The sequence below is a fragment of the Amia ocellicauda genome, chromosome 7, assembly GCF_036373705.1.
Source record: "Amia ocellicauda isolate fAmiCal2 chromosome 7, fAmiCal2.hap1, whole genome shotgun sequence".
In the NCBI taxonomy this organism is placed as follows: Eukaryota; Metazoa; Chordata; class Actinopteri; order Amiiformes; family Amiidae; genus Amia; species Amia ocellicauda.
The window spans coordinates 30,184,985-30,200,435 of NC_089856.1; the positions used below are offsets into that span (position 1 = coordinate 30,184,985).

The 15,451-nt window shown below is 44.7% G+C and overlaps 1 protein-coding gene across 5 annotated transcripts in view; it reads left to right on the forward strand.

Moving 5' to 3' along the window:
• The window catches only part of ephb3b (eph receptor B3b), a 52,505-nt gene extending 37,316 nt beyond the window's left edge, over positions 1-15,189 (forward strand). Inside the window, exons 6-16 of one of the 5 annotated variants that reach the window (XM_066709094.1) lie at positions 486-610; positions 744-906; positions 1,403-1,511; positions 3,317-3,369; positions 3,529-3,651; positions 4,103-4,350; positions 6,718-6,939; positions 7,258-7,407; positions 7,508-7,701; positions 9,471-9,626; positions 10,587-15,189. In XM_066709094.1, the coding sequence (XP_066565191.1) occupies positions 486-610; positions 744-906; positions 1,403-1,511; positions 3,317-3,369; positions 3,529-3,651; positions 4,103-4,350; positions 6,718-6,939; positions 7,258-7,407; positions 7,508-7,701; positions 9,471-9,626; positions 10,587-10,695 (1,652 nt within the window). In that variant the 3' untranslated portion in view covers positions 10,696-15,189. Of the gene's footprint in view, positions 1-485; positions 611-743; positions 907-1,402; positions 1,512-3,316; positions 3,370-3,528; positions 3,652-4,102; positions 4,351-6,717; positions 6,940-7,236; positions 7,408-7,507; positions 7,702-9,470; positions 9,627-10,586 lie in introns of all 5 variants that reach the window. The other 4 variants (XM_066709093.1, XM_066709095.1, XM_066709096.1 and 1 more) reach the window with 4 other exon arrangements.
• The last annotated feature ends 262 nt before the right edge of the window (positions 15,190-15,451 follow it).

A 15,451-nucleotide genomic window follows, 5' to 3' on the forward strand; every position in this document is an offset into this window, starting at 1 on the left:
CTCCTGTCACAGCGGAATTAGGACCCATTGTCTGTGGCAGCACCACTGCGCACTGAGACCCAGCGGCGCTTCAGCAGGGGTGCTGGGGGGGACTAAAGTGTGTTTAACTCTCCCAAACCTGTCAAAGCATCACATGTGGAAATATTTGCAGAAAGACCGAGGTTGCGTTTGATCTTTTTCTTTTCTTGTCGCTATGACATGAAGATCAGCAGGATTTCTTAATTAAATATTTGGATGCAACTAAACATGTCTAACTAGGCCTGTGAGAGTGGAAAATATAAATATCTGTGCTTTTGATGCTGAACAAAATATTTCAATAACCAGGAATAAAAATACAAACGAGATGAAAAAATGAATAATGAAAGTACAGTTTTCTTTAACTGGGGTAGGCCTTAGGGTCTGTGGTATAAGATGTAACCCGGGGCCGGTACAGATCCATTGGGTTTCTGCTGAAAAGTCAATATCAACCATTCTTATTCCTACAGCTCCATCTGCAGTGCCCACTGTTCACCTGATGGGGGCGACAGCAAGCACCATGAGCCTGTCCTGGCTGCCCCCTGAGAAACCCAACGGCATCATTCTGGACTACGAGATCAAATACCATGAGAAGGTGGGGAGAAGAGCGGAGATGGGAACCTATATATATGATTTGTATTTCATAGTGTCCCTAATAAATACAAATTGACACCCAACTCAACTGAAGACTCACCTGCACTCTTCTTCCCTCTCCCTTTCTCTCTCAGGGTCAGGGCGAGGCAATCGCTCACACGGTGACGGCCCAGCACAGCACAGCACGGATCGAGGGGCTTAGGGCGGGCACACCGTATGTGGTGCAGGTCCGAGCGCGCACGGTGGCGGGGTACGGCCGCTACAGCAACCCCTCGGACTTCAGCACGAACCTGCAGAGTACGTTTGTTAGCTCACTCAAGGCTTGGCTCTTTCTTGTTGCATCTGTTTGTCCATGTATCGATTTTGTTTCCTTTTAAAAGAAGCTAATTTCAGTGTAGAAGCCGCCCACTCGAAATGCACTTGCAAACTCTCCAGAAATGCACAGCTGGTATGTCTCCGTTACTCTTAAGCCCAGCCCTCCCCTGTTGAAGACAATACTCAGAGACCTCATTGCCTTTGTCTTAGTCATCACTGCAGCAGGAGAAATTACAAGTCAAGGCGCTAAATACACAAACACATCTGAAGAAGCCCAAGGAGATTGTGTAACTCTTGGAGAGTTATTTCGGTGGACTGTTCCAGGCAGGGTGTTTGGGTGTTGGTACAGCTGCTGTCTGCGTGTGTTGTTTAATAAATGTAATGTGATCATCTATGCAAGAGCAGCAAGACATGGGCTTGAACATATCAGTCAATTGTGACCCCTTTTTAACCACTGTGTGATCCGGTGTGCCCCCAGGTGACCCTGAGAAGTCCCTGCAGGAGCAACTGCCCCTGATTGTGGGCTCTGCCACTGCTGGCCTTGTCTTCATCATCGCTGTGGTTGTTATTGCCATCGTCTGCCTCAGGTGAGCCCCCCAGCACCCTACCAGCACCTTAGCATGATAGCCTGACCCTACAGGAAGCAACTACCTTGATACCCCAATACCTTGACTTACTAAAACACTGACACCCAAGTGATTGACACTCAACCTGCCTAAATACAAGACATGAAGTGATTCAACCACTTCACTTCACAACACTTCTGTAGTTGACTGACTGATTCTCTCATAGCATGGGGCTCAATCTTAAAAGATTCTAGCAAACCAGTTGCCAAAAAGAGGCTTGCTAATTGATTTCTTGGCGTTAATTATTCTGTGTGCAGAAAAATAATTTCCTTGCATCTTAACACATTTTTATTCTGCTTTAATAATTTAGTTTGCAATAAAAACTGGAGTCATCTCTATCTGACCGATGGTGATGCTTTCTTATTTGTTTATGCCTCATCATGTAGGTAGTCTTTTAAACAGCCAGTGGAGTGTAGCAGTGTATGTGGTCAAACAATTTGACATCACCGGAACATGCTCATGTAAACTTTGAGCCCTGCTGCAGTTTGTAATCCCACATAAAAGACTAACAATCCTTGACATAGAAAGCAGTGCCAGGGTGGTGTGACCTAAAACAGGGCATAAGAACCACATCCCAGCCACAGTCGCAGCAGAAAGTGTGTACTCTTTTCAGGACAAAATGAAAGGAGCTTAAACGAAGTAGACCGAGAACCCATGTAGAATTGTTATTATGGTAATGTGTTAAAATGACATGGCACTTGTACTGTATATTCCTTTCTGCTAATTGTAAGAGCCATGCCTGGGGGATACGGTGTCATTGTGGGCCACTTGTAAAAGCGTACGTTACAGTAACCTGACAGCGTTAGTTCGCAGGGTCCCGGGGATCAGCGCTAGGCTGTCATGGACACGGTTCCTGTAGCACACCACACCGACAACCACCAGGGACTCTTTCACGGCAGATTGAACAATCATTTTGCTCTGGCGTTTCTTTGCTGCTCATCATTGCGTCGTGCTTCTGTAGTTCGGTGCGTCTCGAGCGGGGTCTCTGCCATGCGTTCTGGAGCCGCATTTGAATTGGAAATGAGATGCAAAATGCCAGAAGGTATTATTGCCCTGGTTACTGGTTAGACAACAAGGAACCAAATTAACATCTAATTTCTAACCCTCTCCCCGCCACCCCAAATACTGATACTGAAACTAGAAAAAATAAAAAAGAATTAGCTAAAAGGCAGAGAAATGGAACTCCTGTGAAAAGGTCTCTTCAGCAGAGTGGATATCCATGTTATCTGTATTCAATAGTTCACATTAAAAAAAAAATCAACTACAATTAATTTAAACAAACCAGTCAGTAAGGTCAATGCTTGTTTCCCAGAGAATAAAGAGAATTCCAAAGTTACCGTTTGGCAGTGGTATATAAATTTAAAAGCTGAGTAATGGACTATCGTTCTGGAGTACTTACTTTAATAAATCTTGCTGTTGATAAAGAAATAATTCAGCTCATCTATTACAAGCGGGATTTGGAAAGCACTTTCAGTTATTGTTGGCGAAGATACTGCTTTCTACGTAGTCAGGCAGATTTTAGTAGACCGTGACCCTAACTCTAAATATAACCCTAGCCCTTGGCCTAACCGAAACCTTAGCCCCAACTCTGAACCCACACCAAACCCTGTCACTCAAGATCAACTCAAATATAAGTTAAGTTGTGCTTAAATGAGGCGCTAGGGGTGCAATGTTCTCTGCCCCGCCGCCCGCTGTGTACGTTGACCGGGCAGAGCACTGTGAGAAGATCACTCGGTGACAGCTGCCCTGTTGTGTTTCATCCACAGAAAGCAGCGCAATGGCTCGGAGTCAGAGTATACAGAGAAGCTGCAACAGTACAGTAAGTGCCCTTTAACTAAAGGACTACCCAAAAGTCCAATCTTTGCTTTGTTGTAATTTTCTGCTAGTTATGGCGCTGTATTGGTGAATCTCTGCATGTCATCTGTTTTTGCTCTGCATATCTTCCTCACGACTCTCTCTCTCTCTTCCCTTTTTGCAGTTACCCCAGGGATGAAAGTCTATATTGATCCTTTCACTTACGAGGACCCCAACGAAGCTGTCCGTGAATTCGCCAAAGAAATTGACATTTCCTGTGTGAAAATCGAGGAGGTCATAGGGGCAGGTAACCAACAACTCCTTTGTGTTACATTCATAAACAAATGACGAATTCCTCTAACTTCTACTAGATCCCTTTGCTTCCCAGCCTCTGCTTTACTGACAAGCACACACTGTCCTCCTTTTGTCCCAGGCCCTCGGCGCAAACTATACAAAGTCCCTCCCTCATTCCCCCTTACCCCTCTTCCTCCCTCCCACTCGAACCACTAGCCCACACTCTCTCCATCCCTCCCTCTATCCCTCTTTGGCCTTTAGCTCTACCAAATACTCTACATTGGTCCCTACTCCTCTCCTTCCTCCTCTCAGTCCCTCAGCCTTAACCTCTGCCTCTTTCCCTGCCTCTTTCCCAACCTCCTAGATCCTAATTTCTGACCAGTAACGCTCCCTCTCCCTCTCTCCGGCCCCCTCTTCCCCTCCCCTCTCGTCTCTCCCTCTCCGTCTCTCTCCCTCTCTCCCAGGTGAATTCGGGGAAGTGTGTCGTGGACGTCTGAAACTGCCCGGAAGGCGGGAGATCATCGTGGCCATCAAGACCCTGAAAGCAGGATATACTGAGCGGCAGAGGCGGGACTTCCTGAGTGAGGCCAGCATCATGGGCCAGTTCGACCACCCAAACATCATCCGTCTGGAGGGTGTGGTCACCAAGAGCCGGCCAGTCATGATTGTCACAGAGTTCATGGAGAATGGGGCCCTGGACTCCTTCCTCAGGGTGAGACACTGGCGTCTTTTTTTACAATATCACTCCCTTTTATCCCCTCTGTAACACACAGTGACGCATACACAAACACCCAGGCTGCTTTATTTATTAATGCTTGCATTACGTGAAGCGAAGCATAACATCTCAGTTAAAAACTTTCACTCACCCATTACTTTTAAACACAGAGAAGGGCTGCCACGCCTACATGCATTGCAGTAGTAATGGTCTGTGACAAATGCCCTGGCCCAGCCTACTTCGCAAACAGGGGTTTCATTACTAATAAAGTTGTTAGCATGGACTTTTTATTATATTTTTAATAATGTAACAAAATCTTGCACTTGATTTAGATTAAGGAACAAATGAGGCTGGCATCATGGGCTTGGGTTTAGAGTTAGAATTCCCAGAGACCTAGACTTCTGTTATGCTTAGACTTCTAAGTAGACTTCTGAAATAGCCATGTAGTTATGAATTAGGCAAACCTGAAAATAATACATTTTAGAATTCAAATCAATTATTTACGGATTAATATAAATGCGCCCACGGAAAATGTTCAGATCAGTCAGTCCTTGAAGCCAGTATGTCACAACGATAAAACCTAGATCACAATCTGCCAAAAGTGGCAACTCTGGTGTTTACTTATAGCTCTGTTTTCACTTGTTGATTGAGGATAACATATTGCAAATTATAAATTAATTTGTGAAGCATCTGTTTTGCTCTAGTTTGCTGAGAGCAAACCTTCAGACAAACAGCAAGTATCAATGTGTCTCAAGGAAATACAATTTGGGTTCTCTCAGCCAAAGTTCAGATCTGTCCAGCTAGGAATGGCAAGGAATGGATGCATGCTTGTATCTTTGTAATCAGGCTTAGGTGCCACTCATACACCACGGTAATAGCAAAAAGGTGGCATAAATCATGGTGAAATCCTAGTACAAGCATGGTATAAGGGCTGCAGAAAAACATGAATGTGTAAAAAGTCACCGCAAATGTACAGCAGTAGCCTTTTATAAGGTCGCTGCTCCTCGGCTCAGCAAACCCGTGGAGCAACACTGGCAGCTGTATAATATTCCTAATCTGTCTATTATTAATCTCTTTTCCCTTTCTTTTTCATAAAGAAAGGTCTTAACCTCATTGCTGTAAAATCTGTGACAAATAATATAGCCACCCCCTCCCCCCCCCCCGCTGACATTTGGAGAGAAAGCAGACGGCAATGAATCATTACCCTGCAGGAATATTAAACACAGAGGGGACGGAGAGGGGGAGAGAGCGAGAGGCAGGGAGGGAGAGGGTAAAGAGAGAAATCTATAGCGTGCAGAATTAATTTTTATGAACCTTGCCTTTCCTTTGTCTGTTTTCGGGGAGTCAGGAACGTAGGCAGCCCAATTCTGTGGGTCAAACAAAGTTTCACAGCCCTTTTGCTTTTAATTTCTAAGTCAGAATTGGTATTGAAAATAAGATTGATTATTATTACTATTAGTATTAGTACTATTGGTATTAGTATGAAATGGAAATTAGTGGGAGTGCATTTTGCGTTAGAAGAATAACAGATTTCCCTTTGGATCAGAGTGCTTCCCGAGTCCTTGAGTTTATGTTGCTCAGCCCCTGGGGTGACAGGGCTCCTATTGGCAGCAATAAAGCATTTAGTGTATCTGTCACAGCTAATCTGCCCTGTATTTGTAGCGGTTTTACAGCGCAATTTTCCTCTGCCCTTTGATACAGCGTTTCCAGTTGTGCTGAAATGTGAAAGCCACATAATGATCTTAATTAACCCTAATTCAGACGCCACGCTGTAATCTGTAATCTAAGCATAGCAGAGCGTGTTGCTGCCGCTTTGATGATGGGGAGATAAGGAGTGCACAGATCTCTCTCCCTCTCCCCTTTCTTTTTCTCCCTTCCCAGTTGCTTTCTACTCCCCCTTTCTTTTTATCTCCCCCTATGCTTCACCCCCTCCTCCCTCGCCCAACTCAGTGGGGACATCTCATGCATTTCAAAGGGGAGCTGAAACCCCCTTCCTTCTATGTTTGTGCCATGCTAGGGAGGGAGAGAGAGAGAAAACAGATGGACGGACCGAGAGATTCTTTTCCCCTGTCTGTTTCATTTTCGCTCTCTGTCCTTCACTGTTTGCTCTTTCTGTCTTTCCCTCTCTTGGTTCCTCTCACAGAGTCAGTCAGTCTTTGGATCGAGTTCAGGACCAAAATACTTCATGGTTATACAGGTTGAAAGAACACTGAGAACGAGTTTGTCTACTGTCCATCTCTCCACACAATATTGAACGGTTCCCTTTCTCTCAGTGTTACAGTGGGAGAAGTCCTCTGTGTTAACCTGTGCTCTCTCTCTCTCTCTCTCTCTCTCTCTCTCTCTCTCTCTCTCCCTGTTCTACAGCTGAATGATGGTCAGTTCACAGTGATCCAGCTCGTGGGGATGCTCCGGGGTATCGCAGCCGGGATGAAGTACCTGTCTGACATGAACTACGTCCACCGAGACCTGGCGGCGCGCAACATCTTGGTCAACAGCAACCTGGTGTGCAAGGTGTCTGATTTTGGGCTGTCCCGCTTCCTGGAGGATGACCCTACAGACCCCACCTACACCAGCTCCCTGGTTAGTGTGCGTGCCCGTGCGTCTTACTACATGTCAGTCTGTCTGAAGCCTGGTTCACAATGATCAGATAATACCAACCTTCAGGCAGAATGGACAATGTCCAAAGCTGAAGGGTAGTCACATGAGGGAAGTTCTAGAATTTCACGTCTAAAACCAATTTAATGGGCATGCCAATTGTGACCCAACTAGCGAGAAGCGCATCGTAATGCATTCAAATCCATGTGAGCCCATGTCTGATTGTGTAAGCCAGGCTTGTGTGTGTCTGTGAGTCTAACGGTGGCAGTGTGTCTGTGTATCTGACAGCGTTCGTGTGTCTGTCCTCAGGGAGGGAAGATTCCCATCCGCTGGACGGCCCCTGAGGCGATCGCTTACAGGAAGTTCACCTCTGCCAGCGACGTGTGGAGTTACGGCATCGTGATGTGGGAAGTGATGTCATACGGAGAGCGGCCGTACTGGGACATGAGCAACCAAGACGTGAGTAAACTCTCCCAGTCTCCCCCTCTCCTGTTGGTCCCTTTCTTCCTCTCCGCCTCCCTCCCTCTTATGCTCATTCTCTCGCTCCGTCTCTTTGTAGGTGATCAACGCAGTGGAGCAGGATTACAGGCTGCCCCCACCCATGGACTGCCCCACCGCCCTGCACCAGCTCATGCTTGACTGCTGGGTGAAGGAGAGGAACCTGCGGCCCAAGTTCGCCCAGATTGTCAACACGCTGGACAAACTGATCCGCAACGCCGCCAGCCTGAAGGTGGTCTCCAGCACGCACTCAGGGTGAGCCCCCCGGGGATGGCGATATTGAGACACACCACATGGAGAACCCCAGGCAACCCCAATGAAAAGGGTGGGGTGGGATTTGTGGTCTCATGTGTTTGGTATGGCAAGTTTGCCTTTTCCTGGGTCAGAGAATGAGTAACTGAGAGACTGAGAAAGGAGTATATATATATATATATATATATATATATATATATATATATATATATATATATAGAGAGAGAGAGAGAGAGAGAGAGAGAGAGAGAGGGGTGCACAGAGGGCAGGCATAGCTGGTGCTAGGACGATTGTCGAGATAGATTAGATGAGAGTAATTAACCAGATTAAGGGGACCATAGAAGAGGATGGTTTTAATTAGTTTGCTAATGAGATTTTAAACGGGCCGGTGGAGAGGTGGTCCCCTCAGGGCTTAATGAGTACCTAGTACTGCTCTGTTATAATATTTGTTACTGTTTCCTTTCTGTGTTTCGCCTGTGTTACTGTACTGTGGAGATATATCGGGCAGAGAGTGGCAGATTGTGTCAGGAGGAAGGGAGGGGCAACAGACAGAGGAGCTGCCGTGTGAGTTTTTTGTTGATCCCAATCTCCCAGGCGATGATTTGACCTCTGGATCTCACTGATCAACATCCCAGACTAAGAGAGATACTGTATGTGAGCCGGCAGAAGAACAAAAAAAAGTCTGTTTGTCTATTTCAGTCACACAGGCACACTGTCTCTCAGTGTCTGTGTGAAAGAGACTGTGTTTACAAATGTGAGGATCTTTTATAGAACTAAGTTTGGAGGACTGGAGGGTTCGTATGTGTGACAAAGCGAGAGAGATTTGCAAGGCTTGCATCAGTCTTGAGTGATGGTGTGTGTGTGTGTGTGTGTGCAGACTCTGAACCCCTCTGATGATGTCACACCTTTGAAGGCACCTGGAATTTACTACCTTTTTGGGGGTCGGCTGATGAGTGACAGAGAGGAAATGATAACATTCGTAACATTTTTCTCGCTGAACTGACAGGTCAGGAGGGTGACCCTGAGTAGAGGGACTGGGGGTCTATTGGCACAAAGCATCTCGTTGGCAGAGTAATTGCCTTCTCAAAATGAAACTGCAACAATGGGCCATTAAGAAACTCCAAGCCTGGTTAATGAATCCAGGACAGGATCAGGCCAAACCCAGCCTTATTAAAACTCCTCTGCCCCAGACGGCTGCACCCTTCTCTTCAATAGACCCTCTATACAGTGTTATTAACTTCTGTTTCTTTTCCTTTTTTTTAATCATTAATTAATGTAATGCCATCAAAAGATGATGGGGCTCAACAGAGCAGAAGACAGTGGTCCTCTTTCTCTTTCTCTCCCTCTCTTTCTCTCTCTGTCTCCATTTAATTCATTATTCTCCTCTCCCTCTTTCTCCTGCCTGCCTTTTGGCACAGTGTGTCTTTATGTCTCTAAAGAGGATTTCACTTTCACAGTTCAGAACAAACCGTAGTGATTCCAAACTTTCAAAGAGTAACATAAGCTGTACAAATCCACCAACGCTTGTTTTGGTATTGCTCTTTGGTGTTTGCCATGCTCGGGCCTAGGAGGGCAAGCAAGGGTCATCTGTGCCAGGCCCTGTCTCCCTGTCTCATTGCCTGCCCATCACAGCAAGGGCAGCGTTGTACTCGGGGTAGCAGCGGGCCAGGGTTGGGGGGCTGTGGGGAGCCCTGCAGGCTGGAAGGCGGAGTGTTTATGGGGAGGTGAGGCGCAGACTGACACAGGTGTCTCTCTCTCTCTCTGTCCTGCAGGGTGTCCCAGCCCCTTCTGGACCGCTGTGTCCCCGACTACACCACCTTCACCACGGTGGGGGACTGGCTGGACGCCATCAAGATGAGCCGCTACAGAGAGAACTTCATCAACGCGGGGTTCGCCTCCTTCGACCTGGTTGCGCAGATGACAGCAGAGTGAGTGGGGTGGAGATGAGGGGGAGTGAGAGAGGGGCAGAGGAGAGGCTAGAGAAGGGTAGAGAGAAGACTGAAGCAAAGAGGGCTTGTATATTTCATAGAAACAACCTGCATCGAGATCCTCATTGGTCAGCCATTGCCTCAGTCCTACAAGGCCATGTGTAACCAATGATAGAAGATAGATAGCCTTCTGTCTTAGTGTGGTCCCCTCCCCTGCATTTAGGGCTAGGAGAAAAACTATGGGGAAGATTAATTGCGCAATTATGATAAAATAAATGAATGAGGATAAAAATAATAAATAAATCGACCTTGTTAGGTGAGGGATGGGGTGGGGGCTGGGAGGGGTAATCCATTTCAATTTGGCTCCCTGACAGGTGCACAAAACAGTGATTTTCACTCTTAATGCATGGTAATTCACTTAATGGTTTTCATTTATTATCATTTTATCCTCCATTGCCATCATTATCAGGCGCTCGCTCAGAGGGAAAAATACAATTAATTTGAATAGGACCACATTGATAAGGGATGTTTAACTGGGAAATAGGCCAGTGATTGCAGCCGTCCAGACAGCAGGGTCCTGACAGACCGTCTTTCCTAGACGTGTGCAGTTGTGGCTTGTTTGTTTGGTGGTGATTGGCAGGGGAACAGCAACTTTCAGGTGGGGGGATGGTACTGTACCTCAGGGAAGTCAGTGTTGGTGGGAATACAGGCAGGTGGTTCACATTAGGACCTTTTCACATGCTTTCTGTATATCCTGGGTCACTTAAACTGTATTTGACAACCTGAGTCTGAGTGTGTCTGCTTGTGGAAGTGTGTGATTCAGGGAGGTGTGGACTAGTATCCTACTGTCGGTGTATTTTTATGTCCTCTAGCTGATAATAATTGAAATTAATTGCTGCCCCAGATTGTGTTACTTGCCCCTATATCAACATTCCTGACTCTTCTCTTCCTCTTCACCAGGGACCTTTTGCGGATAGGAGTGACGCTAGCGGGACACCAGAAGAAGATTTTGGGCAGCATTCAGGACATGCGCTTACAAATGAACCAAACACTGCCCGTCCAGGTCTGAGAGGGAGGGACTATGCCAGAGAGAGAGCCAATTGAAAACCCAGCTGCCTGACATTCTCTGCCAATCAGAAACTGGCTTGCAGTGCCTCAGACATTTCCCCTCCCACCCCACCCCCGTTTTCCATGTTATTACTGCGTTTACACTTTATTAATATAATGATTATTACTATTATTATTTTTTTTGTTTCGTTTTAGTTTCGTTTTGTTTTTCCAAAAATTGTGTGTGGGCCCCACGGGACACGCGTGGTGTTTTTTTGCATGCGTGCGTGTGTTTGTGTGGCGGCAGACTGGGACTTCCTCTGGAGAGCTCCCCCCACCCCCGTCCAGCACAGAAAGTACAGTCTGAAAACGGACAAGACGACACAGGCATCAGAGGGAGTTGGAAACGAAGGCAAAACAAACGAAACAGACAAACGGAAAGGACGTTGTCACCTTTGGAAGCCAAGGAGACAGCAATTGCTTACCTCCTGCCTTCAACTTTTTTTTTTTCTAATTAGCATTTTTGTTTCTTAACATCTTCATATTGAAGATGGTGTATTTAAATCCTCTGACGGAGAGGGAATAAGAGAGAGAGAGATAGAGAGAGCGGGATCCTGCATGGGATAAGGAGGGCTGTTGGTGCCAAAGGAAAGAGGAAGGAGGAAAGAGATGCAGTTTGAGTTTCCTGTAAATCTTTATTGAAAGACATTCTCGAATGGAAGAATTTTCTTTTTCCACATGGGAACATTATAAAAGACAAACTAGCTTGGATTGGTTTAGAAGCTCCTTGGCTATGTTTTACTGTGATTATACTTTTTTTTTATCTCTCTCTGCTCTGGAAGCTGTTGTCAGATGTTCACAAGTCTGTCCCTCTCGCAGCCTGTGCGGTGTCCAGCTCTGTGGGGCTGGAGAGAGCAGAGACAAAAGACGGTGTGTGTGTGGGTGTGTGTGTGCGTGCATGTGAGTATGTGTGAGGGTCTTCACACATATATACGGACAGCTTTCCTCACACCACACAAATGAAAAGCATGGCTGGCACACATCAATACGGAAGAACATTAATTTCATACAGTACACTTCATTATTCGACAGAACATTGTTACGTATTTTTTATGGGATCCAAAAAAAACCCATTGCTGACATGCAATATGCTTTGGAAACCGAAAGCCAGTGACGGAAGGGATGGGAGACGAGGATTTCTGTGTGTTTTTTCAACCCGTACCATGGATTTGTTTCTTTTTGGTGGATTGATTGTTTTGCTTTTTTCATGGATTTATTTATTCTTCCCGGATAAGAGGCCGTTCGAGAACTGTGGAATTAAAATTCAAATCAATCAAAACGGTGAGACAATTCAGCAAACAAGTCGAGAATCATTATTTCGTTCCCGTTGTTGTTCTAAACAGCCTGTTTATGTTCTGTTGTTTTTCTGAAACCCCACTGAAAACAGAGTAAAGACACAAAGAAACTATAGGACTGTTGTCCTTAGGTGCCTTTGTGGCGTGGATCCCAATAGTACGATGGTACCACAGGAGAGAGCTAAGGAGACGGACTTGTCACTGAATGGCAGAGAGTGAGAGAAAAGGGGAGAGAGCGAGAGGAGCAATGGGGGTGCGCGGTAGAGCGATTCAGCCTCCCTGGAGCCCCCTGTCCCCCTGTCCCCGCAGGCCCTTCCCTTCAGGACACATGGTATTGAATACTGTTTCATTTCGGACTGTGGTGTACAGATTGCAGAAACAGTGTGAGCTACAGGTGCTGTAAAACCCTTTGTGCAATGAGTGTCTGTAACCACAACCAACAGCCTGCTAGCTCGAGTGCTCATATTGTTTTGTTTTATTTTTTATTTTTATTTGATGTGCTTTTTGTTTAAGAAAGTGAACATTTGTATGAAAACAATTATAATTCTTCCCAGATGTTTGCAATCAGTGCCGTTTATGTGGACATCATCCCCTGACCAACTTCCTCGGTCCTGCTCTGAAACAGACCCTTTCCTTTCCCTTCGATTTAGGAAGGGTGAACGAAATAAAACCTGTGTAGCCCCACAAAGCCAAGCTTGGCTGTTTTCAAATAGGTAACGAACACACAGCACTGGCCCCAGCAAATGTTAAATGATTTTACACTGGCATCGCTACAGTTTACTGTTTGATCGTGACTGTTTATAACAATGTCACAAACACACTCTTCCCATTTCATTACAGTGACTAGAAACCCTGTTTGTTAATACGTATTTAAAGCAGCTTTAGATAGCTCTCTGAAGGAGAGATTCATTCAGATTGTTGCTAAAATCCAGGGAGCTCAACTGAACTAAAATAATGAAAACGCAGGACAGCAATGGAAAATGATTTTCGTTGAAAACAATAAAACAGTATGGTTAGATTTTCCAGACCAGGTTCGATTCAGCTATCAATGCCATTCTGTCTGTAGACTCAGAAACCACCTACAAATGTTAATTGCCAAGCCTTAAACTACAGAGCTCCGGTTACATGCTCTCAGCCACAGGTCCTAACTGGGAACTTGAGGGACCCTTTTGAGATCGGCCACATACACAGATATGTTTATATTATGAATATATAATTTACTATATGCGGACCTCTTATGCATATCTCCATTGGCCAGTGGTGTGCAGACTGGCTGTGAGGTTTTGAGGTTAGAAAGAGTGCAGGGGTGGGGGTTTTCTGTCCAAGTCTTCTATCGTAGAGCAGCATACAGCCATCACAGAGTTCACAGAGCCCAAGGGCAGAGCTGTATCACATACCATGTGTGTTTAACAGGTGATCAAACTGTCCCAATGGTGTTGGACAAATGGAAGACAGCGTCCCGATCCTGTCGAGGTGATTAACACAGCACACGATCTGCTGTTTCCATGAATATACTTACAGTTTGAGATGGATAGGCACCCCTGATTATCCCTCTCTTGTGTTTTATCACTGACTGCAATCAACCACCCACACTCATCTGGGCTGTATCTGGTCTGGCCAGCACACTACGTGCAGATGTGCCTGATACGGCAATCTAGAAGAGCACTGAAAAACATCAGCAACAACAACAACCCAGCAGTGATATCAGCTTCATTGGGCATTTCCCAATGTACACTATGTCCTAAAATACTAGCCAAGCCACAGGTGTGTTCCTTAGACTGGGGAATATTAAGAAATTCTTGCTAATTTGGTTACTTAGTCACGCCACAGTGTTTTAACCATAGTATGTTGAGATGACCGTACTTCTGTTCACATTATTTTATTCAGAAGGGAGAGGTAGTTTCTCACATCAACGCCTGTCTCAATCACTCTCCACCACCCCCCATCCTCCATTCACACAAACACACATCTCGACTTTGACAGCCATGATGGAAATTATGCAAATGTATTTTATGTTTTTATTTATTATTTTTTTAATTATTATTTAGATATGTTGACAATGCCCCCCAACATCCCCTACAATTCTTATAAATGGGCTTTTCTAATCCAAAATATTAATAATTGTAAATAAAAAGTAGTGCAAAGTAATTAATAATAATAATAATAATAATAATAATGACATAACAAAGAGACACCGAGATGCACACAGGAACCACTTGTAGCGATGAAGTCATTTCAGTCTTGATTTATCAGTCTAGGAATTTTTCAATTTTAGTTCCTTTTATGTCCATTTGAATAGTGTTGAGTTTTTTGTTTGTTAAATCCCTGTACAGAGGAGAATGCAATCTTAGTGTGCCATTTTTGTTGTGCTGTTAGTGTAAGTTACTGTCTTTATCACCGGTCACTGTATGTGATGTGGCTCACACCAGTGTGCAGATAGTGAGCAGTTCGGAGGGCAGCAGAGACAGAGAGGGCTGTATTCGTAAAGCATTTTCCACTGTGTTGAGTTTAAAGAAATTAAATGCCAACTCCAAGTTTTGCAAAATCTTTTTTTTTTTTTCCCAAACTGCCTACTATGAATTTCTCACAAATTAACACCCTGAAAGATGTTTTATCTCCTATCAGTGGCTTGGCTGAGACAAATCGTAAAAAAGGTGCTATAGTAAGAACTCAGAACAATCTTAAACCAATTCTTTTTAGGGTTCAGAGTTTAGACCCACCCTCCTGTGCCAATATCAGCCCCTTAATGCTGTGGAATATTGTACCCCAAAATCCCTCCTTACCTCAAAAGTATCTCCCCATCCCATCTCGCTCCATGCCCTCTCTTCTCTCTTCTTCCATTCGTTTTCTCTGTTACTGTTTTGTATTTTTTTTTAATGAGAACTCAAGAAAAACAAAACAAAACCATCAACGATAAAAAAGGAAACGCCTGTCTTCTAGTCACTTTTGAAATTGATTTAAAACATACTAAAAAGAAATGAGAAAAAAGTACTGTACCTGTATAGTAAAAAAAAAAAAAATGCAAGCTTTTTTTTTCTTTTTGAAAACATTGAGATGTATTTAATGGTGAAAACAAAAACAAACAAAAAAAATGATGCATTCTTGTAGAAATATTTTTAAAAAACCCTTTTGCAATTAAATTATTTAAGAAATTTATGATACATCTTGCGTGCCCGTGTCTTATTTTGTTCTCTGTCCTCTCAGCAAAACATTTTGGGGATTAAAAAAAGAAAAAACAAAGTTGTCAAGCTTGGTCTTCTTTGAAATCAGTCAGACATCCATGTTTCCATTTAGAGACTTGCAGTCTCAGTGTACAAATTGGTAGGATTGTCAATTGAGATGTGACAGGGGCTTTTGTGGGTCCCTACTATGCCCTCTAGCAGAGGTATGCAACCTTGGTAACTCCATTGCAAGCCTGTATCA